The sequence below is a fragment of the Pseudochaenichthys georgianus genome, chromosome 2 (assembly GCF_902827115.2).
Source record: "Pseudochaenichthys georgianus chromosome 2, fPseGeo1.2, whole genome shotgun sequence".
Taxonomy (NCBI): domain Eukaryota; kingdom Metazoa; phylum Chordata; class Actinopteri; order Perciformes; family Channichthyidae; genus Pseudochaenichthys; species Pseudochaenichthys georgianus.
In genome coordinates, this window is record NC_047504.1 from 6,101,732 (window position 1) to 6,125,457 (window position 23,726).

Here is a 23,726-nt window from a genome sequence, read left to right on the forward strand (position 1 = left end):
TACACCCCATAGTCTGCAGATAATAAACCTGTAGGATGTGTATAAACTGTGTGTGTGTGTCAGGGATGGTGGTGTTTGTGGTAATTGTGTGTGGATGTAATTCCCAGTTGTTGTTGGAACGCGATAAAGGAAACATAAGTGCTAAAACAAATCAGGGCAGAGTGTATCTCAGAACCAGCAGTGATTCCACACTTATCTGTTGGCAGAGAACAGGCTGCCCTTAACTCCCCCACAATACTGTTGGTACACCCACAAGGGGTCTGTTCGTTATTATTCTTTATTTCAACAATGTATCATTCACAACAGCAGACTGGTTTCTGGCATTTCTCTTTAAATGAATGATGGCATAAGAAACTTTTTTAATAAATCACATTTTTTTTTTTTTTAAATTCCCTATATCAGAAAATGTACACGGTATGATAATCCTCAACTTTATTATACAGAAACTGGCATATCGCAATAGCGCTATTATAACCTTCGTTGACTTTGTGCTGATTTCCCTCTGTTTAAAGTTAGGGATATGACTGTGTCAGCAAAGCAGTGAAATCACAACATGAAAATGGATTGGATTTGCTGCAAAAGAAAGCATCTGCTCTGGATGGAGATTATGATGTGTTTGAGTACATTTCTGAGGATTCTTCAGCTATAAGTGCTGGAAACGATTTCTAAAGTTCAGTATTTCCTAGTAGCTGCATTATGGGAAACTCCCATTCAGCCCAGAAAAGACCTAAAGAACTGTTGAGTCTATTGGGGGAAATTAAGAAGGAAAGAGAATTGTGTGATGGTTTTAAAGTTTGTATATTCTATTTTCCAGCGAGGTCATATTCAAACGCCTCTCCTTTGTGCCTGGGCTCCTTTGCCTTCATGTGTCCACTGTGGGTTTCTTCACTTATCACCTACAGCCACACACAGTCCACAAGACACTCAGATAAGGCATCTAGCGCACCACACACACCACACACACACACACACACACACACACACACATCACACACACACACACACCACACACACACACACCACACACACACAACACACACACACACACACACACACACACACACACACACACACACACACACACAACACACACACACACACACAAACACACACACACACACACACAACACACACATTGCCTAGGCGAATGGAGAATAACTCAATAACGTTGAGTCTCAGGACAATGCCGAGAGGCGTAGGTCGAGGGCAGAAAAGAGGAGACATTAGAGGAAGAGAATGAGATGTGAGAGAATGTGAAGGGGAGTATAAAATATGAGATAGAGGCAGAGCAGAAACAAAAGGAAAACGAGGAAACTGATAAGAAGATCCACAGAAGATGGATAACATCATTCCTTCTTTATAGAAAAGTGAATTCCTTTTTCTTTCTATATTGTGGGTAGTTTCTGCTTCTTCCTGTGGCAGACCTTGTTGTAATGATGTGTGATCGTTGCACAAAGGAGATCTCTGCCACAGTAAGGACAGTGATGATACAAGGAAGATTCATGATGTTTTTTTTATATGATGCTGCTGGCAAACAATGCAGCAATGAAGCTTTGCTTGCTTACTGTCCTTGTTCTTTTCCTGTCTTGCCAATTCCTCTCACACTTTCTCACAATTTCTTACTTCATTAGGTTTTGGCTATATTTTCAAATAATGCAATCATTCTGCTCACCATGCTAAATCAAGTGTTGCGAGAAAATTAGTCCAGATTAGCTGATCTCAAATCTGTTATGACACCTCTAATAAAGCGTAGGCATGTGAAGGTCAGATGCAATATTCAAGTTAAATTGAACTAATTGATCAGCCTCAAGTTAAGAGCTGTAGCCCTGTGGACACTCCTGAGGTAAAACATATGTGAGATATAATGGTGATGTTTAACACAACAGAGCCGGCCAGCTAACCAATCAGAGCAGACCATGCTCTGGTTTCAGACAGAGGGTGAAAAGAGGTGCTGCAGTATGAGAAAATGAAGAGCTTTTTGAACATGAAAGCATGGAGACATGTCACAGTAGAGACACTACATACTAATATGACCTGAATACAAGCAAAATATGACCTTATTTTAGAATTCTAACCAAAAACACAAAAAATCAGCCGAGAGAGCCCAGAAGTGTTTAATGCTAACTAATTTCTCAGGTTTGGCACTCTTTCATAGAAGGTACCCTTTCAAATATATTAGAAAGAAGCCTGATAGTAGGTAGTTTTCTACTTTTTATAGCTGTAAAAAAAAATACAAATACAACTTTTTATTTTGTGATGTACTGTATTTTGTATGTAGCTCCTGTTCCCTTCACTCTTGGCTGTGAAGGCACCAGAGAAGACACTCCGCCTGCAGCATTTTTTTTTTAAATGTGAAGTAACTGCTAGCTTGTAATCCCAGATTTACCAGCACTGATAAGGAGCAGCCTCTCGGGTATTAACTGCTATCTTCACATTTAACACAGTCAGTTTGTGCTTACTGAAGAAATGCCAGCGTCTTTTGACTCCCAGCAACTGATGTACATTTCTTTTACAGACTTAAATATTGCAGAAGTAATAACTTTTATTCATAGTATCTGTGTTTCAGACAGGGAAACCCCCTGTGGAGAATCTGTTCTCAGACCCTGTGTGATGGAAGACGCCTGCTGGAGCTGCTGGAGGGGCTGTCAAGGACATGAGCTGGTATGAATACACACACACACACTCACAGGAAAATACTGTAGAATCAGGACGTATCCACCCACATAGAAACAAACATGTTGTCAGTATTTAGTAGTCCAAAGTAGGAGTGTCCCCTCCTTATGCACAAACAGCATTTACATTCACAGTAGCAGATTTAAAACGACAACATACAAAATTATCATATTGAAAAACAGTGGTAAAGTACTCTCTACTGTATGTGTTTGAATTGTGTTTGTAAGCCCTCTTTACAAATAGTTGTTATTTTTTACACGCTGTACAATTGATTGACAACTGACAGAACCAAAAGAGACAAAGATTCCTCTGGGCAACCGTGAATAAGAATATAAGAAAACCAAAAACTTGAAGCTTAGAAACATGTTAGAAGATTTATGAGGGAAAATGCTTCTTGTTTCAGTGTCAACTACACAACAATGCCACTAACCTGCTTGAATGAATAGGTTATTATAGGGTTAGCACTATTACCATCTGTATCAGGGACTGAACAAACTCTGGACTGACACATCGCAGTTCAAACCTCTTTAATCTAACAAGTGGACTACAGAGGGCCTGAAGAAAAACCCAATATTAGGATCATTTGTGCTTTAATAATGATTTAGGGTCACTTGTGCTTTTCGGACTTCCAAGAGTATTTCTCCCTGTCAAGCAACACTGTAGGGAAATCGGACTAAATTACATTTGGAATCATTTCATCTTTTCCTTTTGGGCCAAAAATCAAATTTAAGAAATGCATTTAGTGTCTGACTTAACTGTTTTCATATCTGTTTAAATTTCCCCATGGCATCACCAGATACAGCACTTTCCAATTTTGCACAAATCAGTACTTTTTGAAACATTGCAAATAAATCGGGCCAATATGTTGCCAAGACATGCTCACTATCTGTACTTGTATCCCGAGAGGTACTGCTGTAGTTTTCCAGGAGATATGGGAAGATTGCAGAGTATGACACATTTTGTATCACACATTGATAACTCTGCTGATTAATACAGTTTTTAAATCCACGTCAGAGAACACTTCACCCAGTATGTTAATTGCACTCCTTATTAGTAACAAAATAAATGGTATTTTTCCACCTGACTGACCTGGTAGATTATAACTGTTATGATGTTAAACTTCATATATATATTGGGAGGGATGAAACCCTCTTTAATGGTCACACATGCAGAGCACAGAGCACACACAGTGAAATGTGTTCTCTGCTTTTAACCCATCCTAGTACCAGGAGTCTAGTACTAGGAGCTAGGAGTAGTAGGAGCATAATGCCTCCCATCCCACCTCTCTGAACCAAAATCATCACTGGTACATTTATAAGCTGGTAAATAAATGCCAAATGTCAAGATTAACATACTAATCTGCTTCTTAGAAGGAAACATACACACAGCAGCGCGGTCCACTGTGGTAATCAAACTTCTACTCCCACCTTGTTTTCATTTCCCCCTCCAGCTCTCTTCACCTCCTGCGCCTTGTCTGTTTGCTGGAATCCCTCCCTCCTCTCTTCTTCAATCTCCTCTCTTTCTCTTTATGCCTTCTTGTTATTCTCACTTATGTTGTTCTCACTCTACCCCAACTTCTATCTCAGGGAAAGATGTTATCATCCTTGTCCTTTGTTTGATACCATCTCCTATTGTAATGGCAAACAGACACATTAAAACACACACTTTTATTGTAATGTGGTTGTTTGTAGCACTTGTGGATGCCCCTGAGCAAGGTCTCTTTATGCCTCAATAACCTCCACTGTCTGGTCTGTGTGTGTGTTTTTGTGTGTAGGTGAGGTTGGAGAGAGGATTCTCACGCGTTCACTCGCTCAACAATGTCAACCGTGCTCTGCAGATCTTGCAGAAGAACAATGTGAGTACATGTATTGACGTATACATATTTCTCTTCATGGGCAGTGTGAGTTCATTATAAAAGGCAATGGATTTGACTGCATTAATAAAGCCTAGATATAAATCAGTGGTTGGATTCAGACAGTGAAATGCTTAAATCGCAAGGCCTTTCATGTTTCTCTCTATCCTCTCCAACTTGCCACATACCTTTACACCTGTCTCCTCCAGGATGCATTTATTTTCCTGTCTAAGAAAAACACCCCTTCTTACTCTCTTTCTTATTGTGTATTTTCCCCTTACCACAACTAATCTTTTGCCATTATGTTGCTTGCCTTGATTTCCCTTCTAATGTATAATTGTCTATCTTTATAAGAATATATTAATTAAGTGAAGATAGCTAAAATGTGTGTTACCACACCATGCATTTAAAAAATCGCAAAGACAGACTAAGCTCCATTCAGTGTTCTATCTGTAGAGCTACAAAGCATGTTATTTACAATGATACGGTTGCCCATTCAGCACTCATTTTTAGTAAGTGTTTTAAGAAATGGTATTCAATTCACAAAGAGGTAAGCATGGTTTGTGTCAGATGAAACGACTGCTGCTAACAAAATTGTATGTTTTAACTGAGTGTTAACTATCTTAAACAAACAATAATGTTGTTTTATACTACTTTGAGGAATTAGCGTGTGTTAGCTACACGTTAGCACGCAGGGCTAGCTAGCTTAATTGGTAGTAAGCTAGTTACTTTCTAGCAAGCTAGTTAGCCATGCTGTGCTAACGTTTTTAGCTTGTGTCAGAGCCAACAACGTAATTTATTCCTTGAACTTTTGCTCTTGTATTTTTGCTCAAGGAAAAACACACACCATGCTTCAGTTCAGAGTGTTTGTATGCCAAGTTCTGCTAAAACAGGCCATGCTTGAATACCTTATTCACAGTTGGAAAATTACTAAAGTGGAGCAATTTGCTAAGCCAGTGGTTTTCAAACTGTGGGGCGCGACCAAAGAGGGCGCGACCCCTGGTGGGTCGCGGAGGTACTGCAGCCCCCCCGGGCGCGGGAAGAAATGGTAAACAAACACTGCTCGAAAATAAATCTACAAAATGGAGAAGTTTTTAACACGGCCGTCAGAGCAGCTGAGTCCGGAGCTTAATGTCGTTTAGTCCGATGTTATAACCACCTTCAATTACATCAAAACAAGACCACTGAAAGCTCGCCTTTTCTCTGCATTGTGCGAGGGGATGGGCTCCGAGTACACAGCTGTTCTTTATCACAGCGAGTCCCGATCGGTCCCGATCATAGACTGGTCCCGATGGCTCCCGATCATAGACTGGTCCCGATGGCTCTCTCGCGGAAAAGTGCTGTCCAGAATCTTCTTGGAGGAGGAGGGGAACGATCGTGCCATTGATAGGCTATGTGTGGAATAGGAATTGTATAGTGATGTGATTGTTTGCAACCTGCAGTAGAAATAGTAGTTCAGTGTTCATTCATATATTTTTCTTAAATCTATTTTTCACTTTTGTTCATGTGTAATCCATAATAAAATATAAAATGATAGTTGGATCTTTGTATCTTCTTATTATTAGCAAAGAAAATGTAATGTTTTTACAACAATATACAATTAATCCTACCAATATAGATGGGAAACGGGTTGGGGGTCCCGAAAATATTTCCAATACCCAAGGGGGTCCCGACTGAAAAAGTTTGGGAACCACTGTGCTAAGCTATATTAGACTAAGCTAGGTGGAAGGGTTTATCAATTTGTTAATTTCCTCTCAACTCATGTTGTAAATTGTTTAATTTTAAGGGGTCACTATAGCTTAAAATGTCGAGAATTGAAGTGACTAATGGCGCGTTTCCACTGCAGCAGGTAGCTCGCTTTAAGCGCGCCGAGCCATGCGGGGCCCGTTTTTTTTAATGTAGAATTAACCAATCTGTTAATCTCTCCCCAGGTTGAATTGGTGAATATCGGAGCGGCAGACATCGTTGATGGGAATCACAAACTGATTCTCGGGCTCATCTGGAGCATCATTGTCCACTGGCAGGTGTGTGTTTGCATGCATGTCATGTGTATTTATTTGCTGAGTGTGTGTAAGAATATGTTAGCATGCTGCTCACTGGAGAGATTTAGAGACGAAGAGTTTGCACATTTTGGTAAAGTGTCAATATTTCTGCAGAGGCAGACCATTTTGCTTCGTTACCTTGACTTTAATGAGTATTTACTCCAACTGCAATGAGTCAAACAAAACATAAAATAAAGCTTTGCAATTTCCCTGAACTCCAAATTGTGTTCATATTAGGGCTGTCAGTCGATTAAAATAGTTAATTGCGATTAATCGCAAATTAATCGCACATTTTTGATCTGTTCTAAATGTACCTTAGAGGAATATTTTTCAAGTTTTTAATACTCTTATCAACATATGAGTGGACAAATATGCTTTATGCTAATGTTTATTATCATTTGAACAATGACAAATATTCTCATGAATATTAAACAACAACCTCTGAACATTACAAATATTCGCCTCAATTCAACCTGGAACCTCTCTCATACAATAATACAATACAAATTGTGTGTGTGTGTGTGTGTGTGTGTGTGTGTGTGTGTGTGTGTGTGTGTGTGTGTGTGTGTGTGTGTGTGTGTGTGTGTGTGTGTGTGTGTGTGTGTGTGTGTGTGTGTGTGTGTGTGTGTGTGTGTGTGTGTGTGTGTGTGTGTGTGTGTGTGTGTGTGTGTGTGTGTGTGTGTGTGTGTGTGTGTGTGTGTGTGTGTGTGTGTGGGATCGTTGGAGCTATGTGCAACTCAAGGCATATGCTCGAACCGGAGCTGCCTGGACGCTGCAATCATGTTGCGCACTATCCGTGCTGAGTGTGCTGACTTTTCGTGCAATGTCCCGCTGTCTGGCTTCCTGCATCAAGTCAAGTGCTCGGCGCAGTTGTGGCGAAATGTCGCTCCTCTGTTTTCATTTAAACAGCTCCTTATATCCGTTAGCCCAGCTAGCTAGCACCAGATGCTAACAACAACAATGCACGTAAGGTCTCTCTCTCGCTCGCTCGGGCCACACACACACACACCCTCCCGGTCCTCCCGATGGCCAGTCGGTGCCTGCCGGTGAGCGTGGAAGTGTGGTCTGCTACAAGCAGGCGGCAGGAGCGGGGCTGTCAGTATCAGCTTGTAGATGGTATTTTAAACTCGATGCGCTCTGAAACTACGGGGCGGCCGAGGAAAAAAAATACACATGCGTTAATCGCGTTAAAATAATTAATGGCGTTAATTCTTTTTTGCGTTAACGCGTTATTAACGCCCTAGTTCATATACATTTTACTTTGTAATTACAAAAATGAAAAAATCAATGGAACCTATTTAGTGGTCCACACACAATTTTAAAGTGTACACAAACAAGCTTCAATGAGTATTACTTCTTCGGAGCTTTTATTAGAAAGTATCACTCTAACAACAGTTAGAAATGCCTTTTTATTTATGATGTAAAACATACTTTTGTTCTTATTGATTTACTATAGGTATCTGTTTATTTAAATAATAAGCTAAGATGGTTATATACCTAAGGTAATACATTAGGTTTCAAATTAGGTTTATTTTTAATATTTTATATAATTTATTGCCAGAATGCTTTTAGTATTTGGCAGAAGAAACAATTAGTTTGCATTCTTATGCTCACCTTCTACCATATGATTAAAATGCACTTTCCTTTGCAATCATATTTGTTTGTATTTCTGAACAAAACACGGAGGGTATTCTGAGGTCAGGTATTCAACACCATAACTTTGGAGAAAAGTACATCCATCAGTCACATTTATGTGTGACCAAAAACAGTACAGGGCGCTCAGAAGTTTCCTTTAATCCTTTCTTTTTATATAATAGAGCTTTCATCTTTCTGCCAATGCATGAAACAACAAAATAGCTGTTGGCTCATTCTCCCCTTAAGCTGTATTTAAAGTTCATCATCTTTTTTGGACTCTGTTTAAAACCATCTCCATGTAAAGGCTGTAGTTTCACTGCTCATATTACAATACATTTTAATTGTATTTCATTCCTCATTAAGTTGAAGAGAGGCTAATGTCTCAATCACGCTAGTTTTGGCATAGACTTAATGACGCGATTAATAGCAAAACACAATTCTATAATGAGCTGTGAGTGAGAATGTTTGTGTATAGAATGTGTGTGTCTGTGGATGTAATGTGTTTGTGTGAATTTGCCTGTCGAAGGCTGCTATGCCCTGGAGGTTATCATCGTCTTGTGTGTGGATCTCTGTCAGTATGTAGGTGTGTGTGTGTGTGTGTGTGTGTGTGTGTGTGTGTGTGTGTGTGTGTGTGTGTGTGTGTGTGTGTGTGTGTGTCTTTGCCAAAGCGCTCATCCAATTAAGTGGAAATGCATGCAGTGACCTACTCTCAAATGAGTCCCTTTTTTTTTACCCGGCACTCCACATTCTTTGAGGAATTGCTAACAAACCTGTGTGTGTCCTCTTTCTGGGAATTCACCTCAACACCGAATTACATCAACGTCTATTACCGCTATGAGGCTTGATATGTGTGTGTGTGTGTGTGTGTGTGTGTGTGTGTGTGTGTGTGTGTGTGTGTTTCTCTTCCTAACTCTATTACTTGACATATCTCAGTTCAACGGTGTGTGTGTGTGTGTGTGTGTGTGTGTGTGTGTGTGTGTGTGTGTGTGTGTGTGTGTGTGTGTGTGTGTGGTAGTTTCTCCACTGTTTTGTTGACCCTGTTTGAACCGATTTGTTGTATCATTCTGTCTTTCACTTATCTGTCCAGCCCCTGCTCTGAGCTCTGCTAACACTGTGTGTGTGTGTGTGTGTGTGTGTGTGTGTGTGTGTGTGTGTGTGTGTGTGTGTGTGTGTGTGTGTGTGTGTGTGTGTGTGTGTGTGTGTGTGTGTGTGTGTGTGTGTGTGTGTGTGTGTGTGTGTGTGTGTGTGTGTGTGTGTGTGTGTGTGTGTGTGTGTGTGTGTGTGTGTGTGTGTGTGTGTGTGTGTGTGTGTGTGTGTGTGTGGAAAAACGAGGGCAGCGAGACAAAGAAAGGGAGTTGAGTGGTATTGTGGGGGGAGAAAAAAGAGCAGTAGTGGAATGAAACATTATTTATTTTGTGTGAGTGGATATGTGGCTGATAGAAAGGTAAGGGTAAGATGTTCATAAGTAATGCACAACTGGGCAGTGAAAAGTATAACGTCTCGCTCCCTCACCCCCCCCTGAGCCTTGAACAAGTGCTCCAAAACTGTCAATCACAGCTGCCAAAAATCCAGCCTGTGAGGATGCAACCGCACACAGGCTTGTGCGTGGATATGTGTGTACACACATGTCCTTTTGACTGTGAGCGCTCTAACTGAGTTCCGTGTGTGTGTGTGGGAATATGCAAATGATCTACTGACAGGCCACGTCAAAACTTTGCTAGAAAGCAGCAGGTATTTAAAAACTGGCAATTTTATGATAATGTCACATCGCCAGGCGTCATATTAGCATGGATCATAATCTGTTGTTGTGACTATGAGGAGAGTTTTTAAAATGTGGTGCGTGTGAAAGAGTGCTTATGGGTGTGTTTGGTGGGAACTGCCAACAGTAACCAACTACTAACTGCATGTCTGTTCTCTCTAGATATTGTGTTTCTCCAGGATCTTTGTTTGTGTATGACTTTTCTTTTTGTCGCTGCTTTTAATTGAACTATTCATATCTTAAACTGCACTGTAACTTTTATCCATGTACTTTTTCTTTTAATGTTTAATTGAACTATTCATATTTTAGACTGCACTGTAACTTTTATCCATGTTTTTTTCCTTTTAATGTTTATTTTATTAGCTTTTCTTTTTTAATGCTTAATGTCTTTCATTTTTTATAAAGCACTTTGAATTGCCTTGCGTTGAAAAGTGCTATATAAATAAACTTGCCTTGCCTTGCCTTATGTTGCTGCCTTACTATCCCACTCCAACTGACAACACATCCTTTTTGTCTGTGCTTTATAGTGGGAATGTTTAAGATTTAAGATTTGTAGTTGCAACAACACAGGGTCTACACAGTCAAATCAAAGTTATAATTAACAATGCACTTTAGTACACTTAGTAAAGAAATACATGTTCATTTTTAACACCAGCCCTGCTTTGTCTGTGTGTCCAGGTAAAGGATGTGATGAAGGATGTGATGGCGGGCCTACAGCAGACCAACAGTGAGAAGATTCTGCTGAGTTGGGTTCGTCAGAACACGCGCCAGTACCCTCAGGTCTGTTTCCTCTCACTCAGTCTTATCCCCAATCCACAGGGTGTCTCCTGTTGTCTCACTGACTCTTCTGCAGCAGTCTCTCATGCATTTCAGGAAACTATAGTCCTGTGACGCCATAACAAAATAGTCCTCTGAATAATAGACCATGTAAATGTCAAGCAAAACTCTTTCTTCACCTAAAAGCAATGGCGACAAGTCTCATTAGTGCTCTACTACATACAATATGTTTGCTACAGTGACATTTTTTCTATCTGCCTGACTGGATTTATAAAAGCTCTCTTGCACAGCTTTCTGCAGAATTGGTTTGACAGATGGACGGATAGATTAGTTCTGGTGGTGATCCAGATCTGGGTTTAGTGCCATCAGATGATTATCATTTCACAGCCCTAAGTATGAAACTAAAAGACAGAGAGGCTTGTCCTAAAAATATGAATCCATTAAAATAAAAATTCCACGTGTAGGTTGTAGAAGTCTAGTGTCTAAACATTTTTTGAAGTGTTCTCTAATCTTAAAACATCTGTATTTGATTTGACCTTCCCAAAACAAACAATACAGGAGCAAAAGAGGATTAAAGTCTGTGTCTCCAAAGTAAGCTTTTAATATATAAGCAAGTCCCGTTAACTGTCTACAGAAAAAGCCTGAGGTTACTGTTAAAGCCAAGGACAATATCATTATTATCATTACAAAGAATTCATTTCAGGACTAACAAATAAATAAAGAGAGGCCAACAAGCTACTATATCTGAGTTTAGGCTAAGAGTAGCTTCTCTGTCCGTTGAGGGATCAGCTAGTTCTAATTGTAAAAGCCTTTTCAAGTAATGTCTTTTAGTATAATATCATGTGTGTAGCAATCAAGTAAGACCTTTTTACACAATATGGTTATTAGGACACAATAAAAAGTCACCTAATTACAACCAAAAGTTAAATAAGCTAATGTTGGTTCGCTTTCATTACTAAAATCTTCTAGACATCCCAAAATAAATCAATGGGCGTTCTTATAAATAACTTATCTTTGCTTTTTTTGACTTTTCTTCTGAGTACATGCATGTGCAAGAGCTCAGAGTCACTTTGTATTACATTTGAAACCCACCGTTAGCTACAGTACTCTGTAACCCCATGTATTAGAGCTCAGACTTGTCTACGATGTAATATCTACCTATGAATGGAAAAATGGAACCAGCATTGGGGCGACAGCGTTTCAACAGTGGGTGTCAAACTGCATTCACAGGTTGGCCCTTTAATAACCATTATCTCTGTCCTCAGGTCAATGTGGTTAACTTCTCCAGCAGCTGGAATGATGGCTTGGCCTTCAATGCCCTCATCCACAGCCACAGGTACTGTGTGTGTGTGTGTGTGTGTGTGTGTGTGTGTGTGTGTGTGTGTGTGTGTGTGTGTGTGTGTGTGTGTGTGTGTGTGTGTGTGTGTGTGTGTGTGTGTGTGTGTGTGTGTGTGTGTGTGTGTGTGTGTGTGTGTGTGTGTGTGTGTGTGTGTGTGTGTGTGTGTGTGTGTGTGTGTGTGTGTGTGTGTGTGTGTGTGTGTGTGTTGATAATTGTGTGTATTGGGTTATTGAGAAGAGACTAGAGAGTGCTAGACATTTTTTTGGGCGGAGAGGGCCTTTTATCAGTTATTAAAGTATTAAAGTTGAAAAGCAATGATTAAAAGTGTAACTATTCCGGGCTTTGAACCAGCTGCGCGGAGGACATCGCCGTGTGTGTGTGTGTACATTGTGGTCTTGTTTTCATATTGTGTAGGCAGCCCGTTGGTACTGAATACTAAGAGAAACAGGATATGAAGGGAGAAAATGAAAAGACAACATTTGGTTAGTTAGTGCCAGCTAGCAATTAGTCATGCACAGTCATGCACTGCTACAGGAAGCCGACTCCAAGAATGTCATGCTCTTTGTTTAAACCTAATCAGTTGAGAAAGCTTTATATTTCAGCCAGTGAGAATATATATACTTTATATCTAGCAACATTACATATCTGCTGCAGTAAATGCGTAAAGAATGAAGAAATAGATGCAGCAGTAATTGGATAATAGATGAAAGCCGGAGGAATCGATGGAAGAATGGTTTAGCACAGGTGAAACGGTGTTGATATATTTCTCTGGACTCCCCTGAGAGTCTGGGTCTCAGGCCTGGACTCGTGTCATAATGAATTAAATCATGGCTAGCCAGCATGAGCATCTGTTCGCTGTGTCCTTACAGGAATACAGAGTGCCAGATCGCACACTCCAAAGCCATCACCCTGCAGATCATCCGCTCCGTGCCAACAGCATTCTGTTTACGGATAGTTGATTTCACAGAGCAATGTTTAAATCAAACAGCTTTGAATTATTATGGTCTACTTTCACTATTTGTCTGTCGAGTGTGTACGGCTCAAACCACTGACTGCCTCGTAGATGAATATATTGTTGCCGACTTAAAGTAGTTCCAAAAATACAAATGACATGCATCAGTGTATTTCAGTTTGAAGACTATACACTCAAAATATGTATTTGTTAAATTCGATGTTTTTACTTTGAATTACGCCTTTTATCTCCTGTAAGTTAACATATGCTAAAGAATGTAAGTGTAACTGAGAAAGCATCTACCAGGTAATTGAAGACGCTAAATAGTTGGATTTTCCTCTTTATTTAGATGGTTTCAAATAAAGATGCAGTGGGCACATGATCCCTGTTAACTTCGCTTTTACCTCCACAGACCCGAGCTTTTTGATTGGGCCTCAGTGGAGAAGAAGACGTCTGCGATCGACAGACTGGAACACGCCTTTAATAAGGCAGAACAACACATGGGGATAGACAGACTGCTGGACCCTGAGGGTAACTCACACACACTCACTCACACACACACACACACACACACACACACACACACACACACACACACACACACACACACACACACACACACACACACACACACACACACACACACACACACACACACACACACACACACACACACACACACACACACACACACACACACACACACACACACACACACACACACACACACACACACCCCAATAATTCCAGCAGAGAATTTTCAAGGTGAGCTTCAGCGCTCATCGTATTTCACGCCTTCCAATCAGGCACCTTAATTGGCCCAGTTAAACACGATGTGTCATGCTGTGATTGGGTGTTGTCGTGGTGATAACTGTTCACCTTGGTGGAAGGACTTCATAAACTTACTGATAGTTTGGGAAAAAAGTGTCTTTTTTCAGCAACATGCTTCTAAATATAAACTATATGAACTCTGATTATATGGAAGATTTAATACGACTATACATTTTTTTTCTGAATCTCACTATGTGTGTATATTTTGGAATCAACTCTGAATAAGAATTGTAGCAGTATCCCTCTGCACCCCCCCTCCTGTGAGTGCTGTGTTCAGGCTCTGAGCCAAGAGATAGACTATGTAATCCCTCACAGGCCGCTTAAGCCTTGAAATGACACATCTCGGAAGACGAATATACATTGATCTGACACAAAACAATTACTTGCTTTTGGGAAGTGGGGCAAACGTCTTTTTTGTTATGCTGTGAACCAGCGCTCAAAACACAATCAACCCCCCCCCCCAACCTAAGCTTTATGAACACTTTCTCATGCTTTCTAAACTTGAAAATGACGCTTTTCAAGTTGTGTTTTCAGATATTCATGTCTGCTTTATAAAGACGCTTTCTGGATTTGGGAAGTTGGACGTTTGTCTGATGTTTTGCAAACAACACATGCAAGGCGTCAAACCATGGTTCTTCGCTGTACATAAACCTTGTGTTCTTTTTCTTCAGTCTGTTCTTTCTCTGAAATCTCTTATTAGAAATGTTTAGAAGAGGGATTTTCAGGAGAGCTCCACATTCACAAAAGCGCTGAAGCCAAAACACATTTACAAACGTCCATATCTCAATCATAATGCAATCATTTATCATTTAATTGTGGGATGCCGACATCACAATCCTTATTGGATACCCGATACTGTGCATTCAGTGGAGTTGGAACACTGAGCGCTGCAATTTGAGGGATCAGAAGAGGTCTGACCATTTGCATTTCTATATTTTAGATACAATTTGGCATGTCCATGTGTATTTCTCCCTGGCTTCTCCATGAAATGAATTTATTTGTCTTTGCTTTTTTTCTCCAAAGCCTTTGTTTGCTTTTTTAGCCTGCGATCAAAGCTGACATCCAATGTCTCAAACTTCTTTTTGAGACTTTGTTCTTCACATAGTCACAACACATCAGCAAACTGTGGAATATCGTTTAGACGTGTTTCTACTGAGCTGCTTTTAATATAGTTTGTTGTCAGATTATATATCCCGGTCATAGGTCGAACGGTGGAAACCAGATATTTTCTAAGGAACCATTTGATTAACTATTTGTAATCGAAACTAATGGCATTTCCACAGCGCATGTTTACAAAGACAGATGTAATCACTGCAGGGCACGCACACACACACACACACACACACACACACACACACACACACACACACACACACACACACACACACACACACACACACACACACACACACACACACACCACACACACACACACCACACACACACACACACACACACACACACACACACACACACACACACACACACACACACACACACACACACACACACACACACACACACACACACACACACCAAGTCTTCACCCTAAAATGAATGATTCTCCTCATGGGGACCTCCATTTTGTCCCCATAAGGGAGGCGAGTCCCCACACGTGACTATGTAAACAGATGTAGGTCCCCACAAGTATAGTAATGCTAGACCACACACGCACGCTCGCTCACACACACACACACACACACACACACACACACACACACACACACACACACACACACACACACACACACACACACACACACACACACACACACACACACACCACACACCACACACACACACACACACACACACACACACACACACACACACACACACACACACACACACACACACACACACATCTGCAGAGCCTCATAGGTATGTATGCACACACATGGATTCTTGGCGAAATGATTAAAATGGAGATGATGGAATAGAGAAACAGATTGGACCAAACAAGTGAGGGATGTGTGCACACTCAGACACACACTCAGACACACACTTGCAGATGGTGGCATTATTTACGGGGCTGTTTGTCTTCCTCAGACGAACAATAATGTCCTTAGATTTCCCTGTGATGCTGATAAATCACAAATATGACTCCGGCTTTATCTATCTCTCCTCTGACGCACACGTGTATCTATGCCCAGACGCCGTTACTTTGCTATTTCTCTCTTCTATGTCTTTGTTTCTTTTCCTCATCCTCTCTGCGCTCATTATTCTCGTGAACTTGCTCTGTTAGAAAAACCCACCACGATGAGTTCATTAGCTCTGCCTTCTTTTCTTCCCCTTCTGCTCCCTTGTTCACACTCTTCCTCCCATCCTCTCTTTTGACCTCACGGTGTTCATTTATCCGCTGTGTCCCGGCCGCGCTGTGATCCGTCTCTGTTAGTTCTGCCCCGGGCCGAGCTGCCAGGCCACAGACTCCCGAGTACTTTTCCTGAATCATCACTCTGTTAAATCTCTCCTCCAACCTGTTGGAAAACTTTCTCTGACTTAATGTTGCTCTGAGACACACAGTGAAATCTCTTGTTGGTGTCTTTTAAGTGGCCTTTGCTATACTTAGGTTCATTTTAAACCTCATTGAAATGACTTCAAGTGCAACAAGAATTTATCCAGTTATTTTTCTTGATGGATCTACTTTTTATCAAGAATAATATGACAGAAAATACAAAAAATATATCCCTTTTTTTCGGAAAACACCTTTACATTTTGTGTTTCGTCTGACCAAGTGTACAAACCCCTAACATATATTTTTTACTAGCAAAATGTCAACATAGAAACAACACGGGGGGGCATTACAAAAGGCAGTTAAGAGTTGATCCTTAAGTTTTGAAAATAACTTTGTTTCTCTTTCTCCCCGCTCTTCAGATGTGGCCGTGGCTCACCCGGACAAGAAGAGTGTCCTCATGTACGTGACGTCGCTCTTCCAGGTGCTCCCCCAAATCATTTCCATGGAATCCATTAAGGAGGTGGAGACGTTGCCGCGGGCGACCGCATCCGGCGCTGCCCGGATGACGACGGAGGAGCACTACCAGATCCAGACCCAGCAGCGCTTCTCCCAGCAGGTCAGACACACACACACACACACACACACACACACACACACACACACACACACACACACACACACACACACACACACACACACACACACACACACACACACACACACACACACACACACACACACACACACACACACACACACACACACACACACACACACACACACACACACACACACACACACACACTGACAATGGTCACATGACACTGTTATGGCTCATCAGCAATGCAACACTTTTTAATCACATTAGGTAAAGAATCATCTTTAGCCTCTAGGAAAGGAAAGGAAGGAAGGGACCTAGACACCTTTAAAGAAGCATGGCATCCTGTTTCCTAACTCACGTGCCATCCCTTTCTTCATGGGAACGAGTGACAGTGGCATCTTCACTCCAATGACTCTTGTCTTTGTGCTGTGATGATGCCATGATTCATTTCCCATGAGCCTTTGCTCTGCATGCATTGCATCTGTGCTCAGCGCCACTTGCTTTGAGAGCTTCACATTTACATTTCATTGCTTTGTTATTGTGTCAGCGCCCACACGAGGTAATAACACTCAAGTACACTCTATAGTATTGCATATTAAACCACTAAATGACTGCGGTTGTTTGTACACTGCATATCATCAGCTCCAGAACCGGATTATCTCACCCTGTTGTGAAATTAGTCTGAACTCCTTCTAAGCATCAACACAATCATCCAGCCAACCTTTATCGGGATGAGGAGGTGGGCTTGTGAAATTCCCAGCAGGAATGTACTATTGGAGGGATAGTAAAGGGATGAGAATGTCTTTGGTCTTAAAGCATCGTTATATACTGTAGTGGTGACACCGACAACAGAATGAATCAAAAACAGAAACCCGTGATTTTCGAGAATGGATTTTAAAGCAGCATTACTGTGGAGCGCTTCGTTTTCACAAAAGCAGTGAAATAAAAACATTGGAAGGAGGTTTGAAACTCCCTCTCTCCCTGAAGTTCTGTGAAATAAAATAAAGATGCTAATCAGCTGCCACACAGGTTCACAAGCACACTTAGTTTGCATTCTACTTTTTAATGATAAATTGGATAATGAACAGTTGGAGGGCATCTTCACTTCTCAGCGGCACCACACACTGAGAGCGTGGAGGAGCATGATAATCACAAACATGATTAACATGATTAAGAAGAGAAAAGGTTGCACATTTACAGTAAATACTGTGATTATATCAGCAGACTAAAAAATAAAAAGGCCACAAGGCAATAACCGTTGAGCTTTTTTGCCACGTTTTTGATGGAAAACACAATTTTATCTTTGTGTGGGCGTATTTTGAAAGATATATGATTTGATATTTGCCAAAATCTACGGCATTTTTTAAAAGCTCTGGGGCCTCATGTATAACGCCGTGCGTAGGATTCACGTGGGAAGGTTGCTTACGTAGTAGGAATCCAAAAAATAGGTACAGAAATGTTCCGACATTTTCCGATTCACCAAACATTGCGTACCGGCGAGGAAAGTGCGTACAGTAAATAAATAAGTGGTCCGAAAAAGGTTCATGACAAAATAAATACACAACCTTCCTCAGGCAGTGTGTTTGTACCGGGGACAGGAGACCCCCCTTGATGAGAGACTGTAAGAAATGGTCGGGGAATCCCTCCGGAGTGGAGTCATGACGACTGGATCTGAATTATGTTTTTGTATTTCGCAGCAACTCTATATCCACCAGTTAAAGGAAATACAACTAATGTGTTGCGTTATATTAGCTGTACATATTAGTTTCCATACCTCCTGTTTTACGAGCGACTTATCAAGTCTTGGCAAACGGCATGAAACACGATTAAACGTGATAGTATATAAAACCATGCTCGTACAACCTATAGAAATGCAAAACAGCGTCAGTTTAGACGTAATTCTGTCCTCCTGCTTACCGCATCATTTATGAGAAAATATTTCACAACATTAACACAACATATTCGAGGTGGTTTTTGTAAATATATCTTCTCCGCGCCGATCCTATGTGTTTGCTTTAAAAGAAGGAACACTCAAAACAACCAGGACGAGGGTTAAACAATAATCTGTTTTAATTATAAAAGGTAATAATGCAATACAATATAATACATTACCATACAATATAATATAATATAGTAATGTATGGAGTACTCCTGCCCTGGTTCACGTGCTGCTTAGATCCTTCGGTGTTGGCAGCCCGAGAAGAGAGAGCGAACCCAAGGCCGAACAGGCTTTTATACCAGAACAAACAGGAAGGTCAGCTGGTCATCTTTTCAGGTCATCTCATTGGGAGATGCAAACGTGACTCAGCGTGTGCCAGCAGAGAACCACAGTTCAGTTTGGAGCAAAACACATCTTATCATGTAGCTTATCACACAATAGTCATATGTTTTTCTTTATGAAAGCCATACTTGTTGGGAATTTACCAGTCATCATGACCTCCTCAGGACCAGCTAACTAACAGAGCTTAATTGTCCTCATTCCCCCAGGGCCTCTCTGAACTTCCGTCCACCCGAAGTCAGCTCACCCAGAATCAGAAGGACCATTGTCTCTCTAATTGTGTGTGACCCAATCGTCTCCTGCTCTTTAGGAGTCTTGAAATGAACGCACATACATTTCTCTCATTATCTAACACTTAACATCCCATATATCAGGTGACATAAAAATGAATATACCAGAATTACGCTGTATTAAACTTTTTGCCATAATACTTTACATCAATTTCCACATTTTAAATAACATTTCCGTATTTATTTATTTCTCCAAGTTATGTTTTTGTGTGCACTGAGGAGTCTCAAACAGGCTTGAAAATGAATTCTTCATATATGATAATATACATTTTATTTATGGTATTATTTCCACACATTTCTCTCCATTCTTCCTTCTGCCAACGGTGTCGCAGTTTCTCGTCTCTCCCGTTTTTGTGCTTAGTGCGTACGCATGGGTTAGAGTTTGCGCGGAGGACCGCACGTTTTCCCGTCAAGTTAGTATTTAATAATATAATCGCAAACATTGCGTAGAAACTGGCGTACGCCATTTTTTGAGCGTATATCCCTTTATAAATGAGGCCCCAGATCTTTTTGCTGCTGAAGGCTGATAAAGCTAAATCAATTATAAGCTCTTTATAGTGAAAATATACCTAATGGTAATAAGATTGCATTTTCTGACCTGAAAAGTCTCTCAGTAAAATTATTAAATAGGCCCTATTATAAATAGGAGGTTTTTTTAACATGAAAGCATGTCACAGCATACCAATATGATAATATGTCTTTTTTTTAAATAACTGTCAATCTTGCTCACACAAAGCAGTTACTGTTACAATTACCCAATTCAATAAATGAATATATAAATAATTCTGCATCTATATAATCACCATCCACCATCACATGATCAGGTTCGAGTCTCAGAGCAGGGAGGCAAGCAGATGTTCTTTTCCTGGATAACTTAGCCAGGCATGCTGGGAGTTGTAGTCACCTTTTCAGTGAGGAGTAGAGAAATCTCACTTTTGCAGTGATTCTATCTGTGAGCTTCGGAGTGAGAATTGACTACTAAAGTGAGACAGGGACTCCGAAAGAAAGTGCTGTAAAAGCCTGACAGAGCCACACATGAGATCCACCGGCGCTGACCTTTAGAGCCGAGTTAAGAAGAGGTCAGTGTGGCGCCGGATCGCAGCAGGATGGAGCGAGCTTCCTGGACTAATGGCTACTAATATCATTATCTCACTTAGTTTAATGGCCACATCAAGCCTTTCGTCAGAGTGGAGAGAAAATACTTTCCCTTCTGGGAACCAGACAGACTGGCGCATGTTGAGAAGATAAGAGGGCAAAGAGGAAGTGGGGAGATGTATAAGATGTACAGTAAGATGGAGGGGGGAATGAAGAGTGAGATGGAGCAGACAAATAGGCAGTGCAGGAGCAAGTCGGATGGCAATAAAACAAGAGAGGGAGTCAGGAAGAAAAGAGTTACTGACAGCGGCTATTATCTGCCTCCTCCCTCATCTGTCATCATCAAAGCGGCGCTGTCAACACCTCCATACATCAACACCTCCATACATCAACACCATCCTACCCCCACCTGGGACTCAGGGATGATAGTTAATGGAAATGAAAGTAAGGAAATAAAGTAGCCAAAGTTTTTGCTGGAAACGACATAAAGTCAGCTTTTCTGTGACATGTTCCCCGCGCAGTTAAACCCCGCCCGCCTGGTGCTCGGAGCGGGTGAACACCCTGCAAGGGAGCGTTTGATCCAGGGCCGGGTCGCCTCTGGCTGTCTGCTCTTTACAGAAAGAAAAACACCTAATCCACCTTGAAATGGAGTGAAGGGGAAACAGTGAGGGGCCAAACAGAAAGGAAGACAGACAGATAGATGATGACGGGTGAAGAAGAGAAGAAGAAGAAAAGGAGATTCAGGGGATGGAGGTGAAAGGAGAGATTGATAGCTGGGGAGAAAGCTCCGAGACAGCAAGAGATTACACTTTTATGGTGTCTGTGGTGGCACGGTTGACTCGGTTTTAGCGATGCAGCAGATCACCCGGCTGTCAAAGGAAGGCAGCTTGGAAATGTCAATCAAGTGGGAGAATCTGTCATCAATTAGGAGTTATTTGTCCCTTCAAAATAAGAGCTTATTTCAGTGTACCCCCCTAATGAGAACTTGTGAAATCAAAAGTCAGTTGCTGCCAGCCAGCGACTGATAGATGGTGGTGCATTGCTGACTGCAGCCGTTCAGAGCGGCTGCTCGTTTGGGATAAATGGAGCAGAGTGAGTGCTGAGCCACACAGGCCAGTGATCTCTTTCCCTGGAGAGGAAACCAAGGGTTCAACTGATGACTTCTACACATCAGCAGGCAGGAAGAGAGTGTGTGTGGTTGGCTTGTTGAATAGGTGCTGCTCACAACATCTGCTTTGACTCTGCGCTGCTGTCTGTCAGTCATTGTGCACATCTGCATTAACACATCTGTTCTCTCTCTGTCTACTTCTGCCCTCTCTCATGTCAGCATAAACGGCACCCGGGTTTCCATCCAAGACACTTTTGAGGATTCTAGTTAGAGAGCGATGTGCTTAATAAGATTAGGTGCCTTTGAATACATATTAAAACAATATCATAAGCACCAGAAAGTGTTAACTTGATTTTCTGCATTTTATTTTTCGACAAATCTTCTCAAAGCCTCAACATGTTATGTATTCAATACACAATGCTACTTTCCCATGAATGCATCATTAACAATAATCCAATGTAGCATTTGAAGAATAGGATAACTGCTTTGTAACAGGAAGTAGCAATTCCAAGATAATATAAAATGCTAAATATGTCTGACGCTTGCTAACATCAGCCCTAGTCCCAGTCTGTGCAGGATTTCATCTCCAGAGAACATTAAAAAGCGCAACATCCATACCGTTTGCTGAAGTGCGAGTCATAACTGCTACCCAATATCAGTTTTGGAGACTGTCCATTTTTCTTGTAAATGTGTTCCTTGACACTCTGTTTAGGGCTGCTCGATTATGGCAAAAATCATAATCTCGATTATTTGGGTCAATAATTGATATTACGATTATTAAAAACGATTATCCATTTACTTTGAAAACATCAATTTATTGGAAAAAAAAAAAGTGAACAGTATGTTTTTAACAGTTGATTACCCTGAACTTTAAGTTTAATTCAACTGAAAAACCAATACAAAAAGTAATAATAATAATAATAAACAAATAATCGTTTTATTTCGATTGCGTTGTTTTCGTAATCGTTGCAAGCCAAAATCGTAATTGCGATTAAAATACGATGAATTGAGCAGCCCTAGCCCTGCTGATGGAAAAACACGTTTCATTTTTACATTCAAAAGTTCCCGTAAGATTAGCTTGACATTTGGATGGAAACGGAGGTTATGTGTATTCATGTTACTTTTTTCTGCTCCTTCTCTTTCTCATCTGTCCTCATCCTCATTTCCCATCACCACTCGCTCCTTGTCCCTTTTTCCCGCCTGCTGCATCTCTCCCTCTTCATTTTAATTTGGCGTTCGGATCCTTTTCGCTCGATGTTTTGCATTCTTTCGACTCTCTTTTCTGGTCTCTCTTGCCAACGCTCCCTCCCTCCTGCTCTGTCTCTCCATCTCTCTCTCAGATCACAGTGAGTGTGGCTCAGGGCCGAGTGCAGAGTCCCTCCTCTCAGCCTCGCTATAAAAGCTATGCCTACACCCAGGCTGCATATGTCAAGTCGCCCGAGCAAAAGAGGAGGCGTTGTACTGATCAGGTCCGTGTCCTGCAGCTCTAACACTCCACGCCACACGTCCATCCATCTGTCTGTGCACGATCCGGCTGCCACTGTTTGTCTGCGTCATTCACTAAACATGTCCATCTTAGCAAGTCTATGGTTTTATATATATAGGCAATTGTATTTTTAAAGGTGGTTTTGCCTAATAAAAGTAAGTAAAATTACTTTAAAAGTACTTTCAAATATTCCTAGTCTAAATTTGTAAATACCTGACTTAGTTTGAAAAGATGAAATACTGTCAAAATATGAATTTACTTCAAATATCTAAGTATGTACATGAAGCCATGGGACTTGTTAAGCTGGACTATTTGATGCTGAGGCAATAATTCATGGTTGAAATGATTGATGTGTGATATGTTAGTGTTTATTATAGAAGTAATTCTAACTAAGATTTTTTAACAACCCTTTTTTCCCCAATCTAGCAATATTAGGAATCATAATTCGGCAAACTTTACCTGTTTATAATAAGATACAAATATCGATATTGACTATGAGGCTACAGCCTGGAAGGAGTGAAACCTTATAAAACTGAAGGTCCTCTGTATATCA

General features: G+C 41.0%; 1 protein-coding gene across 1 annotated transcript in view; it reads left to right on the plus strand.

The window, feature by feature from the left end:
- Window positions 1-2,642: 2,642 nt before the first annotated feature.
- dmd (dystrophin) overlaps window positions 2,643-23,726 on the plus strand; it is a 128,276-nt gene continuing 107,192 nt past the window's right edge. Inside the window, exons 1-8 of the mRNA XM_034099168.2 lie at window positions 2,643-2,661; window positions 4,448-4,528; window positions 6,457-6,549; window positions 10,640-10,741; window positions 12,004-12,074; window positions 13,442-13,560; window positions 16,735-16,931; window positions 23,028-23,156. Coding sequence (XP_033955059.1) covers window positions 10,652-10,741; window positions 12,004-12,074; window positions 13,442-13,560; window positions 16,735-16,931; window positions 23,028-23,156 — 606 coding nt within the window. The 5' untranslated portion in view covers window positions 2,643-2,661; window positions 4,448-4,528; window positions 6,457-6,549; window positions 10,640-10,651. The remainder of the gene's footprint in view (window positions 2,662-4,447; window positions 4,529-6,456; window positions 6,550-10,639; window positions 10,742-12,003; window positions 12,075-13,441; window positions 13,561-16,734; window positions 16,932-23,027; window positions 23,157-23,726) is intronic.